The 15,496-nt window shown below is 38.4% G+C and overlaps 3 protein-coding genes and 1 long non-coding RNA gene across 6 annotated transcripts; 2 read left to right on the plus strand and 2 right to left on the minus strand.

Annotated features, from left to right (window-relative positions):
* On the minus strand, window positions 2,197-6,533 carry LOC18777380 (probable cyclic nucleotide-gated ion channel 16). The gene is made up of 6 exons (XM_007209972.2): window positions 4,928-6,533; window positions 4,368-4,580; window positions 3,846-4,156; window positions 3,642-3,753; window positions 3,231-3,467; window positions 2,197-3,083 (listed from the first exon to the last, which is right to left on the minus strand). The coding sequence occupies exons 1-6, from the start codon at window positions 5,372-5,374 to the stop codon at window positions 2,289-2,291; spliced, it is 2,115 nt and encodes a 704-aa protein (XP_007210034.1). The 5' UTR covers window positions 5,375-6,533; the 3' UTR covers window positions 2,197-2,288.
* On the plus strand, window positions 6,544-9,110 carry LOC18776857 (spermidine synthase 2). 2 transcript variants are annotated; one of them, XM_020563807.1, is made up of 9 exons: window positions 6,544-6,801; window positions 7,038-7,114; window positions 7,218-7,340; window positions 7,551-7,655; window positions 7,782-7,854; window positions 7,950-8,021; window positions 8,166-8,361; window positions 8,476-8,608; window positions 8,697-9,110. In XM_020563807.1, the coding sequence occupies exons 1-9, from the start codon at window positions 6,678-6,680 to the stop codon at window positions 8,868-8,870; spliced, it is 1,077 nt and encodes a 358-aa protein (XP_020419396.1). In that variant the 5' UTR covers window positions 6,544-6,677; the 3' UTR covers window positions 8,871-9,110. The 2 variants fall into 2 exon arrangements, with proteins under 2 accessions (XP_020419396.1, XP_020419397.1); XM_020563808.1 differs by having other exon boundaries at window positions 7,236-7,340.
* LOC109949281 lies at window positions 10,207-11,274 on the plus strand. Of its 2 annotated transcripts, XR_002271853.1 has the most exons (4): window positions 10,207-10,308; window positions 10,396-10,467; window positions 10,563-10,908; window positions 11,054-11,274. It is a non-coding gene; the product is annotated as an uncharacterized LOC109949281 (long non-coding RNA). The 2 variants fall into 2 exon arrangements; XR_002271852.1 differs by having other exon boundaries at window positions 10,563-11,274.
* On the minus strand, window positions 11,367-13,638 carry LOC18776859. The gene is made up of 4 exons (XM_007209428.2): window positions 13,185-13,638; window positions 12,518-12,598; window positions 11,960-12,099; window positions 11,367-11,865 (listed from the first exon to the last, which is right to left on the minus strand). The coding sequence occupies exons 1-4, from the start codon at window positions 13,491-13,493 to the stop codon at window positions 11,616-11,618; spliced, it is 780 nt and encodes a 259-aa protein (XP_007209490.1). The 5' UTR covers window positions 13,494-13,638; the 3' UTR covers window positions 11,367-11,615.

Consider the following 15,496-nt stretch of genomic DNA (forward strand, 5'->3'; position numbering starts at 1 on the left):
TTGAATATGGGTGATGATTTTAGCACTCTTAAATCAGTATTAAATTATTTCATGAATTTCTCATTTGCGAGTTGCAGAAAAGTGTGAAAAGTTAGAGATTTAGAGCCCGCAACCCACTAGATTTGAAAAATAAAGACATGGAAGCAATTCACAAATGCATACAATCAATCTCAGTGAGTCAATGCCTTTCGAATCAGGGTGTTGGCGTTGCCAAACTTTCAATGTAAATTGTTGGTCAAACTTAAAACCCCAGCGACTAATGACCATACACAAATATAATGCCAATGCCACCTTCATATTTCTTCATCAAGATACAATTCAAAGGAATTTGGAGCCCAAATTTCCACCACAACATTCAATACCTCATCCAAATGGATTGGCGGTGGTGGTGGCATTGCCTTTTCAATACCTCATCTTATGAGAAAGACTATCAGAATTATTATTTTAAAAAAATAAAAAGAAAAAAAAAGAGGAGAAAAGAATTCTTTGGGCCTTGGTCAGTCTTTGTTACAAGCCTTGGTCCTAACTAATAATGGTCACTCTATCTAGTATTTCTTGTGGCCTAATAACTCTGATAATCGTTATAAAACTCTAAGTGTCTGCGGAAAAATCAGGCTCATCTGGCTTGGAATATTTTTTTGGTCATGGTGGAGCTGCTTTCATCATGGGGTGAGGTGCTGATGTTACCTTCTGAATCCCTCTTCTGGTGTTATGCTGCAAATTTGGAGGCTAAAATTGCAGTCCCAAGTGGAATATTATGCAGAATATTTCCCACTGATGATGATCTCTCAGCACCTCTACCCTCATAAGCAAGCAGCCCCAAGGGTGGTTGTGGTCTAAATCAGTGACTGTGAGATGCTGTTTATCCTTCCAATCTTGCGAACATATGCCTTGACATAATTCTTGGACCTGTGCTTTTTTCTGTCTCGAAACTTTTAGTTTAGAAGATGAAGCTCTTCAACTTGCAAATGATCTCTGTTGATTCTCTTTTATCGGATTGCTTGCGGGGTAAAAGTAGAGCATATTTTGCAGAGACGCGTTTTTCTTTTTTATGTGATTTTTTATTAGGAAAAAATAGTATCGCCGCGCGGCTATGTTTTTTTATTTTAAAAGTAGTATAGCCGTTCGGCTATACTATTGTTGACACGTGGCAAAATGCGACCTAGGCGACAGGTGGTCCCTTTTTTGACAAAATAGTACAGCCGCGCGGCACTACACTATTTTTATAATAACAATAGTATAGCCGCGCGGCTATACTACGGGTTTTAATATTCAAAAATAGTATAGCCGCTCGGCTCTACTCGGATTTTTTTATTATAAAAAACGTATAGCCGCCCGGCGGTACTCCGATTTTTAATATAATAAAAATAGTATAGCCAAGCGGCTATACCGCTATTTTGACACGTGGCGAAATGGGCGCTAGGCACCAGGCTGGTCCCTCTTTTTAAAAAAATAGTATAGCTGATCGGCTATACTCGGATTTAGAGCCGCGCGGCTCTACGCTTTACCTAAGACAGATTCTGTTCTCGAAGAATAGAGCCTTGGAAAAGAGAAGCTTCTGTCATCTCCATTGCAAGCTTTGAAGCAGTCACTAGCCCTTGTATCCGAGCATTCTTCAGTTTTGTACAACTTTGGACAGATTCTGTTCTTCTCATTTAGTTATAAGTTATAACTAACATGCCTCACAGCTGCTGGACTCACATTGATTGTTTTCACCAAGCTATCTTCATGCATTCAATGTAAATCTATTATAACCATAAGCTTGAAATTGAATTCATTTGCTTGATTTTCTAAACTATATTGGTAGTTATTTTCTTCTGAGAATCGCCGAAAACAGAAAAAGTCATTCCTTAGGAATTGATAAGTTTCAAGCTTCAAGTTTGAAATACATTATGCTTTGATAGTTAAGTAAACTTCATCATGCATTCATTGTAAGGTCTCTGGGCATTAATCATCTTGCTTTTGAGTTTTGATTATGAAGGTTTGCTTTGGTGCCCAAAAAACCCCATATTTTATTATTGCTTGACGAATTCGTTGTATAAAGTTGTGGTTGTTGATCAATCTGGTCTGCATCCTTTGGATCATCTCCACGCTTCATCATGTTCATGTAAAATTGGGGTCAATTCAATTTTAGTTTGGTTCCAACTTACCATGGTAAAATTAAATGCAAAATAAAAAGTTATTATTGCAGGCACAGGAAGGCACATCACATGGCCAACATAGAATAGATTACAAAAAAATAATAACAAAAATGTTGCAATAAAATGACTATGATTATCATTATAAGCTCAAGTGTCTGCTGAAAAATCAGGCTCATCTGGCTTGAACAGTTTTTTGGGCATGCTGGAGCTGCTTTCATCGTGGTGAAGTACTGATGCCACCTTCTGAATCCCTCTTCTGGTGTTTGCCGCAAATTTGGATGCCAAAATTGCAGGCCCAAGTGGAATATTATGCAGAATATTTCCCACTGATGATGATCTCTCAGCACCTCTACCCTCATAATCTGTACTGCCACCTCCTATTCTTGATTCTGAATTGCTGTTGCCAAGCTCTTCTTGGTCCAAAACATGTGTGTAATAATACTCCTCCTCCTTTGCCAATTCCATTGCCAACTTTCTCTTCCTAAACCTCCTCCAAGCAACTTGTATAAAACAAGCCCCCCATGTTCTCCACTGGTGTGAATAGTACCTAAAAGCATGCTGCAGTTTCTTACTGTGAAGGCGCTTGAATTGATTTGCAACATACTTGAGATCTTCAGCTCTCAGTGCAAATGCCTCAACTTCTGTTAGAGACTTCACCGTTCGAGTTGAGCATGGAAGGTTGAGGCTTGATGTAGGCATCAAGGCCCATGTAAGCAACTCTTCGCCGCAGAAGTCACCGGCTCTGAGGGTTATTGAGTTGAAGAACCCTGTCCTTCCACCATCAGTTGTGGAGCTCTCAAGTTGCCCTCTGATGATGAAAAGCATCTCATTCACAGGATCACCTTCCCTGATGATGTATGTGTTCCTGGTATTCAAGGATGACTCGAGGCGTTCACATATGGCATCCAGAAGCTGATCATCCATTTGTGCGAAAAAGGGTACCTGGAATTGAATTTTAATTCAACCACCTTTTAATCTCATGGATTTCAATCAGTACATGATTTGATGCCAACTTATAAACTCAGCTGCATTGCGCATTTAAGGAAGTGTCACCAGATATCTGATCAGTAGTTAAGACTGAACACTTACACGGCGGACAAGGGCAAGACACAAATGCCTTTGAATTTGACGGCGGAGATCCGTAGGCAAAGCCTCCAGAATGTTTTTCTCATCTACCCCTCTTGTGGCAATCCACTTATATTGAACAAAACGACGAACACGTTCTTGCAATTCTGGAGGGAGTTGACGATGCCTCATCCACTCCTCTGTGTCTCTTTTTCTAACCCTCCATTCTTCAAGTCTAATCGTTGCAGATTGCAGATAGGTCTTGAAGAAATCATCAGAAATTTATGTCAACACCATGCCCCCCCCAACAGAGTTACAGTAATTAAGAAATGCAAATTATGTGAAGGAAAAACTACAACTAGATTAATGAATGAAGACAATTGTCTCTGTATGCTGCAGATGCCTTTAAACATGGCAAAAGCAAATTATGTATACCTGCATCTGGCTCATGAGATGTGAGAAGAGAACGAGACCAAGAATGGAAATGAGAATGCATAATGAGGTTTCACTGGCGGAAGTGCTTGTCTCAATATCTTGTCCATATGAACTGCATATCAATTGTTGAAACGAATTAGCACAAACAGCTTAATATGAGCTTGAGCTAAGTAATTTAAACGAACAGGTGAGACCAAAGCATACCATAAATTTCTCATACCCCACCAGAGGCAATAGAAGTATTTTTCAATAAACACTGCACCAGCAACCTCGTTAGTGAAAGCCTCAGCAAACATTCCAAAATCAAAATCTTTGTCATCATTAGCATCGCAACTTTCTGCCACCTTTGAGATCTTGAGCCAAGCATCGCGTTCGGGGTTGCCTTCACTGCTACAATCAAGAAACGAAATTTTACAGGATGGAGAATGTGTTTTATTAATTTCCTTGCTGCATTCACCCTTCCAGCACTCATACTGCCGTCGAATGGACAACACATACCACGTAGACCCAACAATCTGCACTGAAGAACAACACCGATAATAGCAATCACATCAAATTAAACAACGCGCACTAGCATGATACGTTGTCAGACTATGAATTTGGCACCCTCCACGCAATATTCGAATCGGAGCTAACTGAACCAATGATATTTAAATTAACAGTCTAACAACGTAACACAATACGAATTAGTTAAAAAGGCCAAAACTCAGCTAGGTGGATTCTTACATGTGCAATTAGACAAAACAGAACGAGATTGTATGCAGCCCCTGACCAAGCAGTCTTGGCTACAACACCGGTACGTTTAGTAATCCGCCGGTTTAGCGGGAAAATTTGAATAAATCTAGGAACATATTGAAGCAGAACAATCAGAGAAAGGGTATGGTTAGCATGGGCAGCTGTTCGGGTTTTCACTGCTGGAATTATGAACCAAATCATAATCTGCAACAATAATTTTAAAAAAAATTCAAAATTACAAATTTCCAATTACAGTAATTGCATAAATAATAGGAATTAGTAATATATATAAAAATATCACTTTTTGTCCATGAAGTTAGCCGGTTTTTCTAGTTTAGTCCCTGTAATTTTAATTTTGTCAATTTAACCATTGTAGTTTGATTCTACACATCCAAATTTTCATCTAATTCTATTCAAAATTCCAAGGGTCAAATTGTTATAATTAAAATCACATGAACAAGAGTGAAAATGTCGTCAAACTACCAGGATGAAAAGTGACTATTTACCTAAAATAAAAATAGAGAGAGAAATATATGTAATATTATTGTTACCTGTGGGAGAGGGAGGGAGGCGGCGAGGTCGATAGAGAAGTCGGATTTGAGGTAGCGGAGGGCGATTGCCCGGGGGTCCATGACGAGCTGGCCTCGCCCGAAAACCCGAGACCCGGGAGCAACGAAAGCAGTCCGGAACTTGACGGCGACATGGCAGATGTAGAAGAAGTCGAAGACGGTACGGAGGAAGGTGACGATGATGCCGAGGCCCATGTCGATTTTCATGCAGGAGGAGCCGCCGATGCTGGGGAGGAAGAAGTAGATGGGGTCGAGGAAGAGGCCCATGATGCAGATGACGAAGAAGATGTGGTTCCAGAGGGTCACGCGTTCGGATCCCGGGTCTTGGATCTGGGACCACCAGGGGATCTCCTTCCGGATCGAGAAGGGGGTCGAGATGTTGCGGATGCGGGCGGAGGCGGCGGCGTACGGGTGGAATGTGTTAACCATTTTGGGGCGTTTTTGTCTTTTTGGGGTTTGGCCATCAGGGAGAGATTAATTTGAGAGATATGTGGGGAGAAGAAGAAGAAGCAGCAGAGGAAGGGCTGAGCTTTCGGGTTCCCATGACCGTTATCCCATTGACGGAAAAAGCGCGGCAAAATTTTATTTTTATTTTATTTTTCCATTTTATGTTCTGCTTTTTTTTAAATAACTTTTATGATCAGAGTTGGGGAACTTATGATATTTGTTTTTCTTTTTGGTTGCTTATCTTAAGCTTATCAATATGATAGTCACCAAAATATAAGTTCTATCACATTTTTTTACACGACTCCACGTGCCAAAGTCAAATATTTATACGAGACAAATGAAACTAAGACAATCTAGGTGATGACGAGCATAATAGGTAGTGATTGAGATAATTGAAAGTATTTAACGCTATTAATATTTGAATTTCACAAATTGTACAAATAGTTTTTTTGTTTTTTTTGTTATTGAGATGAGCAATAGTATACTAAACTCACACAATACATGGATGCTAGGACTCGAACACCAAAACCTTGTCTGAGGGAACAAGTAGAGTTATTATAAGTTGGTAAAGATGACAAGGATCCCGTTTGGTTAACCATAATGTTAGGTAGAAGATAGCCAATGAGAGTTGGTTGAGTTGGTAAAGATTGTTCTCTTTACTATCCAGGCATAGGTTTGAGTCCCGCTGCCAACAGTCCCTCTTAGTGGGTAATCTATAAAAACCAAAAAAAGGACTAAAATCCCCTCTGTAAGTCCTCAAAAAGATCTTAATATGCCCTAACCTTGCAATGGGTAGCCTCCCCTCCCCTAAACTTTTGTTCATTAAAAAAAAAAAAAAAAGGTTAAGTAGAAGATGACAAGGTTAAAATAGTTATTAAGAAAAAAGCAATTAAAAACTATAAAAGTCAGTTTGTTAAAATGAAGCGTGGCCCAATGGGCTAATTTGGTCGTCTATAAGTAACTAAATATTAATATTTTTCCACTCTACCAAATCACTTATTTTTACTTTTGCTCTTTTCTACACAACTTTCTCAAAGTAGATTAGGAGTTCATATTGGCTTTTCATCTTCACTGAGATAAAGCCACGTCATACATACATAAGTTCCCTTGCAAAAGAATTTTGCTAGTATATAAATATGCAAATATATGGCCACCTCACAGAAACACTAAATCTATAGGTTGTTTGTTTATTTGTCAAGCTGAGCCAGCCACCTCACAGATTGACAGGGAGCAGTTTTGACAACCAACCACAAATCAAAGGTGTTGAGGGCAAAACGACGTCAAAATGGAGAAGAAGACTGTCAATTATCCTCTCAAGTCTGCGGCAGATCATGATGAGGATGATGATGATCTTGTTGATCATCCTAAGGTTCCTGGATGGTTTTCTGAGCATTGTCCCATATGGCCAGGTGGGTTTCCATTATATTTGACTTGAGGTTTTCTGAAATGTGTTAAACGTTTGTTGCATGTGAAATCAGTCCAGTCCAGTCCAGATTTAACTTTCTTTTATTCTACACTTCAATGTAAACACACACAAAGTAGAAATGTTTAGTTCAAAAGCAAATGCTGCCTCATTGTTTACTTCAGGCCGGCTAAGTATTTAATTACATGTGTGAAATTAACTTTCTTTGAATTTGTTTTGTAGGGCAAGCACACTTTCTGAAGGTAGAAAAAATCTTATTTCAAGGAAGGTCTGAGTACCAAAGTATGATGGTATTTCAGGTAAATTAACATTTCTGTTTGAATAATATATGACCTCAAATTAACAGTTTGACAATATAACATGTCACCTACGTTACAAATATGGTTGATTTCTAATTTGCAGTCATCGGCATATGGCAAGGTTTTTGTTCTAGATGGAGCACTCCAACTGACTGAGAAAGATGAGTGTGCTTACCAAGAAATGATCACCCATCTTCCTCTTTGCTCCATTCAAAATCCAAACAAGGTAATTAATTAAACATGTGTCATAAAATCTCATGTCAAAGAAAGAAGCAAAAGTGTCAATCTTACACATTTCATGACATAATTCCCATTCACATGTGTCCCGGTGAAGTTAATTACAACAATAATAAATAAATTACAAGTGCTTTTGCTAGATAATTAAACTCAACTAATAGCAATTATTTTGCCCCCCAAATTATGTGTACTTGATCAGGTATTACTCATTGGGGGTGGAGATGGCGGTATCTTAAGGGAAATTTCTCGACACTCTTCTGTTCAACAAATCGATATTTGCGAAATAGACACTATGTTGATTGATGTGAGTAAAAAAAGAATATGCAATTTTTCACTAAAATTTAATTATGGAAATGCATATTATTTTATTATAGCCTTTAATGAATGAATGTGAGTACTTAATATTTTGTATAATCCAATAATTTTTCAGGTCTACAAGAAATATTTTCCTGGTATTGCTATTGGATATGAGGACCCTCGTGTGACCCTTCACGTTAAAGATGGCAAGTTGGCTACAACTAGTCTGTGATTATTGGGTTTCTTTGATAAGCAATCCTTTTAAATATGTTTTCTAATCATGATCAACTTAAATTTCCAGGGAATGCATTTATCAAGTCTGTACCAGAAGGAACATATGATGCGATAATCGTGGATGCATTTGATCCAATAAGTACGTACATACTTCCCTTAATTTCTTATTTTTTTCTCGATCTCGAGCGCTTGTTTGGGAGTGATTTTACCATGTTTATATATTTATATATGAATATAATGTATAATAATTTATATATGCATGATCTGCAATGCATGCATGCAGGGCCCGATCATGAGCTTCATGAAGGTCCTTTCTTTGAGTTGGTGGCGAAAGCTCTCCGACCGGGCGGAGTGATGTGCATCCAAGCAGAGAGCATATGGTTTCCTTCCTTAGACGTTGAACATCTGACGGCAAAGTGTCGCCAGAAATTCAAAGGCTCTGTTGATTATGCATGGACCATTGTTCCTGCATATCCAAGGCATGCTATGCATGCATATATAATTATTATTTTATTCGTTAATTAAGTAGTATTATATTAATAGATATTTGAAATATTAACTTCCTAATTAATTACTATTTCAATTGATTTCAGTGGGGTGATTGGCTTCTTGCTTTGCTCCACAGAGGGACAATTCGTTGACTTCAGAAATCCGGTCAACCCATTAGACCCCAACAACAATAGTTATGGGGTAGCAAAAGAACCCTTGAAATTTTACAACCCAGAGGTGACCTCTTGAATTTATAACTATAATATTTCTATTCATTTTAGTTAATTAACCCCTCTCTCTCTCTCTACATATATATTAATTTCAGGTGCACTTTGCTGCATTTTGTTTGCCATCGTTTGCAAAGAAGGGGATGAATAATAATAAAAATAATAATGGGTGTAAAGTGAGCAGCAATGGAGTTGGTACGATTTCAGCTGATGATGAGGGCACAAAACAACAAGTGAATATTCAAGAAGAAGACGATATTATCGATCACTAGAATTATTTTTTTATTCCACCATCCATTTGCAATTCCATGCCCCCCAACAACAAAATCTCTCCCAACTCAAACACATATCATGATTGTGTAATTTGATTGTAATTCCAAACTTTATGCATGATTTGCTTTTGTGGGGTTCATTTGTCTGCTCGATTCATTCATTGTTTGCTCTACATTTCTAAATGCCAAATTATATATTCAATTTCTCAATTTCTTTCTTCATGTAATTTGGCCACATATCAAAAGATGTTTCTTTTTCTTCTTCTTTTTTATCGAATAGATCGAAAGATGTTTCAGTTTCAGGTATCCAACAATAGGTAAAGTTTTTCCTTTTAACCCCTTTCTAGGGATCCCTTGGCCCTTAAAGTCATATTAGACTTTATTGAAAGGGTAAAGTTATTTTTTGGGTTACAAAATTTTAAAACTTTCTTTTCTTAAGAAGCTTTGCGAATTGTAATCAACCAGTTCACACGCCAAACGAACTTGTAAAGATATGGACGAAGGCACCGTTTTAGATTGCTTTTTTTGGTTAAAAATTTGCTTCATTTTAAAGTTAAGCGGTTTTAAATTGTTTGGTGAAAATAAAATATCATGATTATTTTAAAAGTGATGGCCGTTTAACAATAGCTTTTAAAAGCATCATCTAGATTGCTTTTCAAAGCTGCTTTTAAAAAAAAAAAAAAAAAAGAGATGAGCCTTGAATGATATTTTTTAATCATAATAATACTATCATTAATTTTTAAAAATGACATTGGCTACCACCACCACCACCTCCATCTCCACCTCCACCCACCACCACCTCCATCCCCACCTCCACCCACCACCACCTCCACCCCCACCCTTAAATTATTATTAAAGGTTTTTCCTTGACAATATCAAGTATTTATAACATTGGTTCCTAATGTGATATGTATATTTGTGTAGTCTCTTTTGGTTATAGTCCTCTCAGACCATGGCAAGGTAGCTATCTTGGATGGTTTTCTTCAACCCACAGCAGAGAGGGATGAATTAATTTGTTTACCAGGAAATGTTTTCTTCAACTCATATATATGTCATTATATTTTTTACACCAACTATTAAGTTTACTAACGCCCATATATTTGCTCAATTTTGCTCCATACTTATTTGTGGTTTTTTCTTCAGGTGTTGCTTGTTGGAGGGGTAGCATTTTGAGAGAAATATCTCGGCATATATGTGAAACAGACATAATGATCATTGATGTTAGCAAGCTAAATTTCTTCTAATAAACTCATATTTTTATCCCTCCTTGTTTGCCGGGCTGGCATATTTCATAATTTTGATTTATAGTTACATCCTCTATATATAGTCTATAGCTTGCTTGTGGGATTTTCATGATGTTTCAGGTTTATACGCGCTTTCTCCCTGAGGTAGCAGTGGGATATGAGGATCCCAGAGTGCAAGTACACATATCAAATGGGTAAGACATTGATTTTTTGGCCTGCCGATGAGTCTCTGTTACTTGTTTTATATGGAGCTTGATTATTTAATTTTAACAAACGTGCAGGAGTTGAGTTCATGAATACTGTTCCTCAGGGCACATATGATGCCATCATGCTTGATGCTTTCCAAAACATGGGTATTTTCTCTTTTCTCATTATTGAACTTCCATCATATTCAAAATAACACAACTCGAAGATCCCCAAAGCATTCATTATGCTCAATGCCACACAGGTCCTACATCAAAAGAACTTTCTGAGCAAGGGCTCTTCGCCCCGGGGATGTTATGTCTACCCCGGCAGACAGCTTCTGGCATAAAGACTTTGTTCACTGTGCAGATACCATAGCAAACTGCCGAAAAATATTTAAGGGCTCTGTCAACTATGCCTGGACAACAATTCCTGCATATGAAAGGCAAGAGGTCCTTTGCAATTAGAACTTGGCTGGTTATTTTATACTATTGCTGATGCATTTCATGGTGGTAATGGGGTTCACGCTGTGCACCACCGAAGGGTGCCACCAGTCGACTTTAAACATCCCATCAATCAGTTAAACTCGGAAAACCACGGTGTGGCTAAAGGTACCTCCAAAATTCTACAACACACAAGTACTGCTGATTTTTACTTTCCATAACTGTGTAACTGTGTTTTGGCCTATTCTCTGTTGTTTTGGATGCTTTATTGGGTCCCTAATGGATTTGCTTTCCTCTGTTTTCACTCTTGCAGAAGCACAACGCTGCCTTCCAAGTGCCTTGTTTTGTAGACAAGGCTCTAGGAAATCAAGGATAGCTCCTGTATGTCGTCTGTGATGCAGGCGCATCTGACTGTCAGTTCTGCTTTGAATCGAACACGGTCTCAATTGGACACCAAAATAAACTGAAATTGATTCATTTCTTTTTCCCTCTTTGTATGATCTATAATTCTAATGAAAAACCATACATTTCTGTAGATTCATGGGGTTTCGTTTTTACCAAATATCCAAAAATTTAAATACTCACTTCTTCAACAAGTATTTAATGCAAAAGGGCTATCAACGAAAGAAACAAATGAAGGTACAACTACAGTCAATAGCCGCTTCCAAATTCTATATGTATAACAGTATACAAGATAGTAATAAGATACAAATTTTGAAAAAACCCAACACATGAAAGTAGAAAGCTATGTAACAAAACTAACCGCCGTGGCAAGACCTGAGAATCTTTGTGTCATACAGGACCAAAACGTTCGTTGTGAATCGCGACTATTGGGCAGCAAAAGTGGGATGTTCTGTTTAGTAATATGGTTACTGTTACAGTGGAAGTTGCTCTGCTTGAAGATCTATAGGGTGCATGGACAATATACACAAAAGGTGAGGAAGAAAGAAGTAAATGGCTAGAAATACAAGAACCCCAAGATCAGCCTCTTCACCAACTGCTGGCCGACGAGGATTAACCCAGTGTATTTGGCTTGCACACCATAAGCAATACAGGATTGCTACAATGGAAATCAGTGTCACTGATTGATATGATTGCTTATTAATAGACTTGTGAGGCTTAACCCTGCATGCCAAAACTATCGATCAACATAAATGTCTAGGACCGGCAAAATGCTAGGGAAATAGGAAACAAAATGTAGAGTGCCTCAAATAAACACCTGTTGATGTAAATAAAGCCGCCGATTAAGAAAATGCATAAAAGGCCAACTACAACAACAGCATCTGGGTTAACCGGTGCCCGGCCCTTCCACCAACCAGTGCTCAAAATCCAAGTATACATTTTTGAATGCCCATTCTCCTGTGAAGTTTAGAGGGCGTACATGGTCCATCAATTCGATCATTCTTAACTCTCACAAAAAAGAAATCTCATATCCAAAATACAAGCTGTGGGGAAAAAATGCAAAAACTAAAACTAAAAGAACTTGCCTTCATATATATACCTATTCTTGCATATAGGGCCAACTCTTAAACATCCACTCATCCTATATATTTCATATCTATCTAGTGGATGTTAAACTACGACTCTAAACATACTCTATGGCAATATCAATCCCTTAATCATCCCAAGCTCAATGCTTCTCCATTGAACAACCTTCAAAGAAAAATCATTCTTACCTTTTCTAATTCTAAAACAAGAGTCTAGCTAGCATACCACAATACCAAGCATGGAAAGGAACGTTGAGCAGCAGAATAGCTCATTAACGTCTCTATATTACCTCAAACAAGTGGTCAAGGAAAAAGTGTGAAAAAGAACCAGCTGACACCAAGAACCAGCACTGCTTCCTAGTAAGGGGCACCTGAAACATAAAACACAATAAATTACGAAACCGCATTCAGTAATAGTTGTGCTATGTTTCATGATCAAAACAAAGTTTTAGTTTCGCAATGTTCATGATACTTTTACAATAAAGAAGTTGCTTAAAAGCATATAATTTTAAACAACCAAAACAAATCTCACTTAACAAGACAACCTAATTCCCCCAGTATCAAGTGTATGACCACTTTTTCAGGTGGTCTTCCAGGTTCCAGCTAATAAACTCAAACACATTACACTAAACTAACTATACACTAGCTTGATCATATAAATTACATAATTCAAAATCAGATGCAGAATCCCAATAAGGAAACAAAGGATATTTTAATTATTAAACTTATAATTAAACAACATTACTTTGATTTTCTTCTAAGATCTATATATATCAGGTGGAAAACAACAATGAATAGAAGCCATCTTCCTTATTAAGGTGCTCTTATGATTTCATGAGTGTCCAGACAAAACTCCAAAAATAGAAACCCCAAAAGATACAAGATCAAAAACTCTTTCCATTTCCATACTTTGTGTCAGCAACCAGACAAAGGAGAAGAAACAGACAACTTACTCACCCGAGAAAACGAATCAAGAAGCCGTCTTTGAAGCAAAACTCTAGAGACCAAAGAGTACAGCAAACACAGAGGAAGACCCGGAAAGAGAACATAGTAAAAGGGATGGTGGATTAAGTCGGCTAGCTTGGAGCCGAAGCCGAAGCCGAGGGTGGAGTCGAGCCACTCAGAGAAGGATCCGATGTCAGGGCCAAAGAAGGCGTTGATGGTGTAGAAGAGGGTGTGGTGGGGGCTGAACCTGCCATTGCTGAGAGTGGTCAGAGCCAGGCCAGTTCCCATGGCGTACAGGAGGTGCGGACCAGGGCCTGGCATGGCTGCACCACCTGGGTTTTGGGTCCTCTGAGGAGCTCAAAGCTGAGATTAAGAGCTCCTTGTTTGCCCCAAAATCCATGTCAGCTAAAAGCTCATTAGTAATGAGAGTTTGAGCTTTTGAGTTTCATTAACTCAAGTGTTTATTGAGGAATGAGAGACGGTTAATGTTGTTATTACGTTCCAACAAGTGAGGGCTTTGGGCTTTTGGATTTTTGAGATTTTGGGCTTTTGATGTGGTCATGGAGGGAACTCTCCTCTCCAACTTGGAAAGGGTTTTTTTTTTTTTTTTTGGGTCGAAGTTTCAATTCATTGCAAACTCCAAAAAGGGTAGAAAATAGTACAAACAAAGCCGGACAAAAGCACCGGCTAGAAAACAAACAGGAAACAAACATGAACAAATATAGCTAACACTAGTACAGTATAGCATGAAGATCATGTTCCTGAGCCAAAAACTAAAACGTCATAAGCCAACAAAAAGGCATTTAGCCCACATAAAGGCATATATAGCCCACATAGCCTACAGAGGCATTACGCCCACAGAGGCATAAAGCCCACATTAAACATAAAATACATAAAATAAAACACAGGAAACATGTTCGCCACAACCAAAGAGAAACTCCGAGCCGCCACCAGTAAAGAGAAACTCCATGACTGTAGATAGACAAACCACCAATCACCCCCATGAAGAACCAAACGCCCGTAGGTTAGCAAACCAAGCCAAACATCCCTCAAATCGGATTGATTTCACAAGTCTTCTTCCATTGAAGGAAGAAAAGTCGGAAAACATTTGCTTTACTTTAAGCCCAATTCCTTTCTATGAGCGTTATGATTGGGGCTACTTTTTTTGTTGTTGTTGTTGTTTGTTGTTGATGTTGTCAACGATGAAATAGGTAGGTAGCTATTGCTACAAGGCTATAATCTAGATCTAGTTAGGTGGATGGAGAGGAGACTTGACAAGGTCAAAACACTAGAAGATAATTACTTTTTATTTCCTTGTTCATTTCATTTATCTGTTTCCTAACAACCATTCCCGTTTCCTAATGTGTTAATGTGTGGACTCAATTAACTTCAATCCGATCCACTTATGCTCTAGGTTATATAAATTAATTTCCCACTCGTTTAACAATTTTGTCGTGCCATGTCCGAATGATCTATTCTAAAGTTAATACGGCAAAACCTTGAATATCTTGAACCACTTTAAATTTTAATAACTCGTGTTCGTGCCAACACACGTGCCTTTTTTTCTTCTTTTTCTTTTTTCGAGTTCTTGTTTCTAGACTTATTAGAAGTCCCCAAACTTGTATGTAGGTCAAAATCTGTTGGGTCATTTAGCCCAACACATTGACTTTGTCTAGCCCAATGCTTGAGCCGACAAATCCACCTCCACCCGCACCCCCACCCCCACCCCCAAGTTAGTCTCTCTACTGTCTAGTCCTTTAAAACAAAAAATAAAAAATAAAAAAATAAAAAGAGTGTTACTGAAAATAAAGAGATAAGTTGTTAAGAGAAGCAATACCTATCTTGGGGCTGGTCTTGTTTGATTTTTCTAATCTCTTTAATTACCTCCAAATGCCACTTTCTTCTTCTTCTTTTTAACAACGTGGAATAAATAAAGAGGAAAACGTCAGCAAGAAAGGTGTCCAGAGTTTGGCAACGTCAGCCGGAAAGAGAGGATAAGATTTGGGATTGGAAAGGGAAGTTACCATGGGGCTTGGGGCTCCGGTGGGACCCATGGGTTTGTCAACTTTTCGGTCTTTTAACGGATAAGGACTGCGAGGCAGAGGGAGACCCTCCCCACTCCCCCTTTCTCCACACGCATTCACTTCCCTCCCCTTCGACACGACACGACACGACACTCCTCGGCCACCGGGACCACCAGATAACGCGGGCCCCATCATCCTCTTCCTTCTCCCATATTACAATACAATAATACAGTTGTTTTATTCAATTTATTTTGGAGATAATCTATCTTTCCTTTCCGTCTTTTATTTTTCGGCTACGGA

The sequence above is a fragment of the Prunus persica genome, chromosome G5, assembly GCF_000346465.2.
Source record: "Prunus persica cultivar Lovell chromosome G5, Prunus_persica_NCBIv2, whole genome shotgun sequence".
NCBI classification, from domain to species: Eukaryota; Viridiplantae; Streptophyta; class Magnoliopsida; order Rosales; family Rosaceae; genus Prunus; species Prunus persica.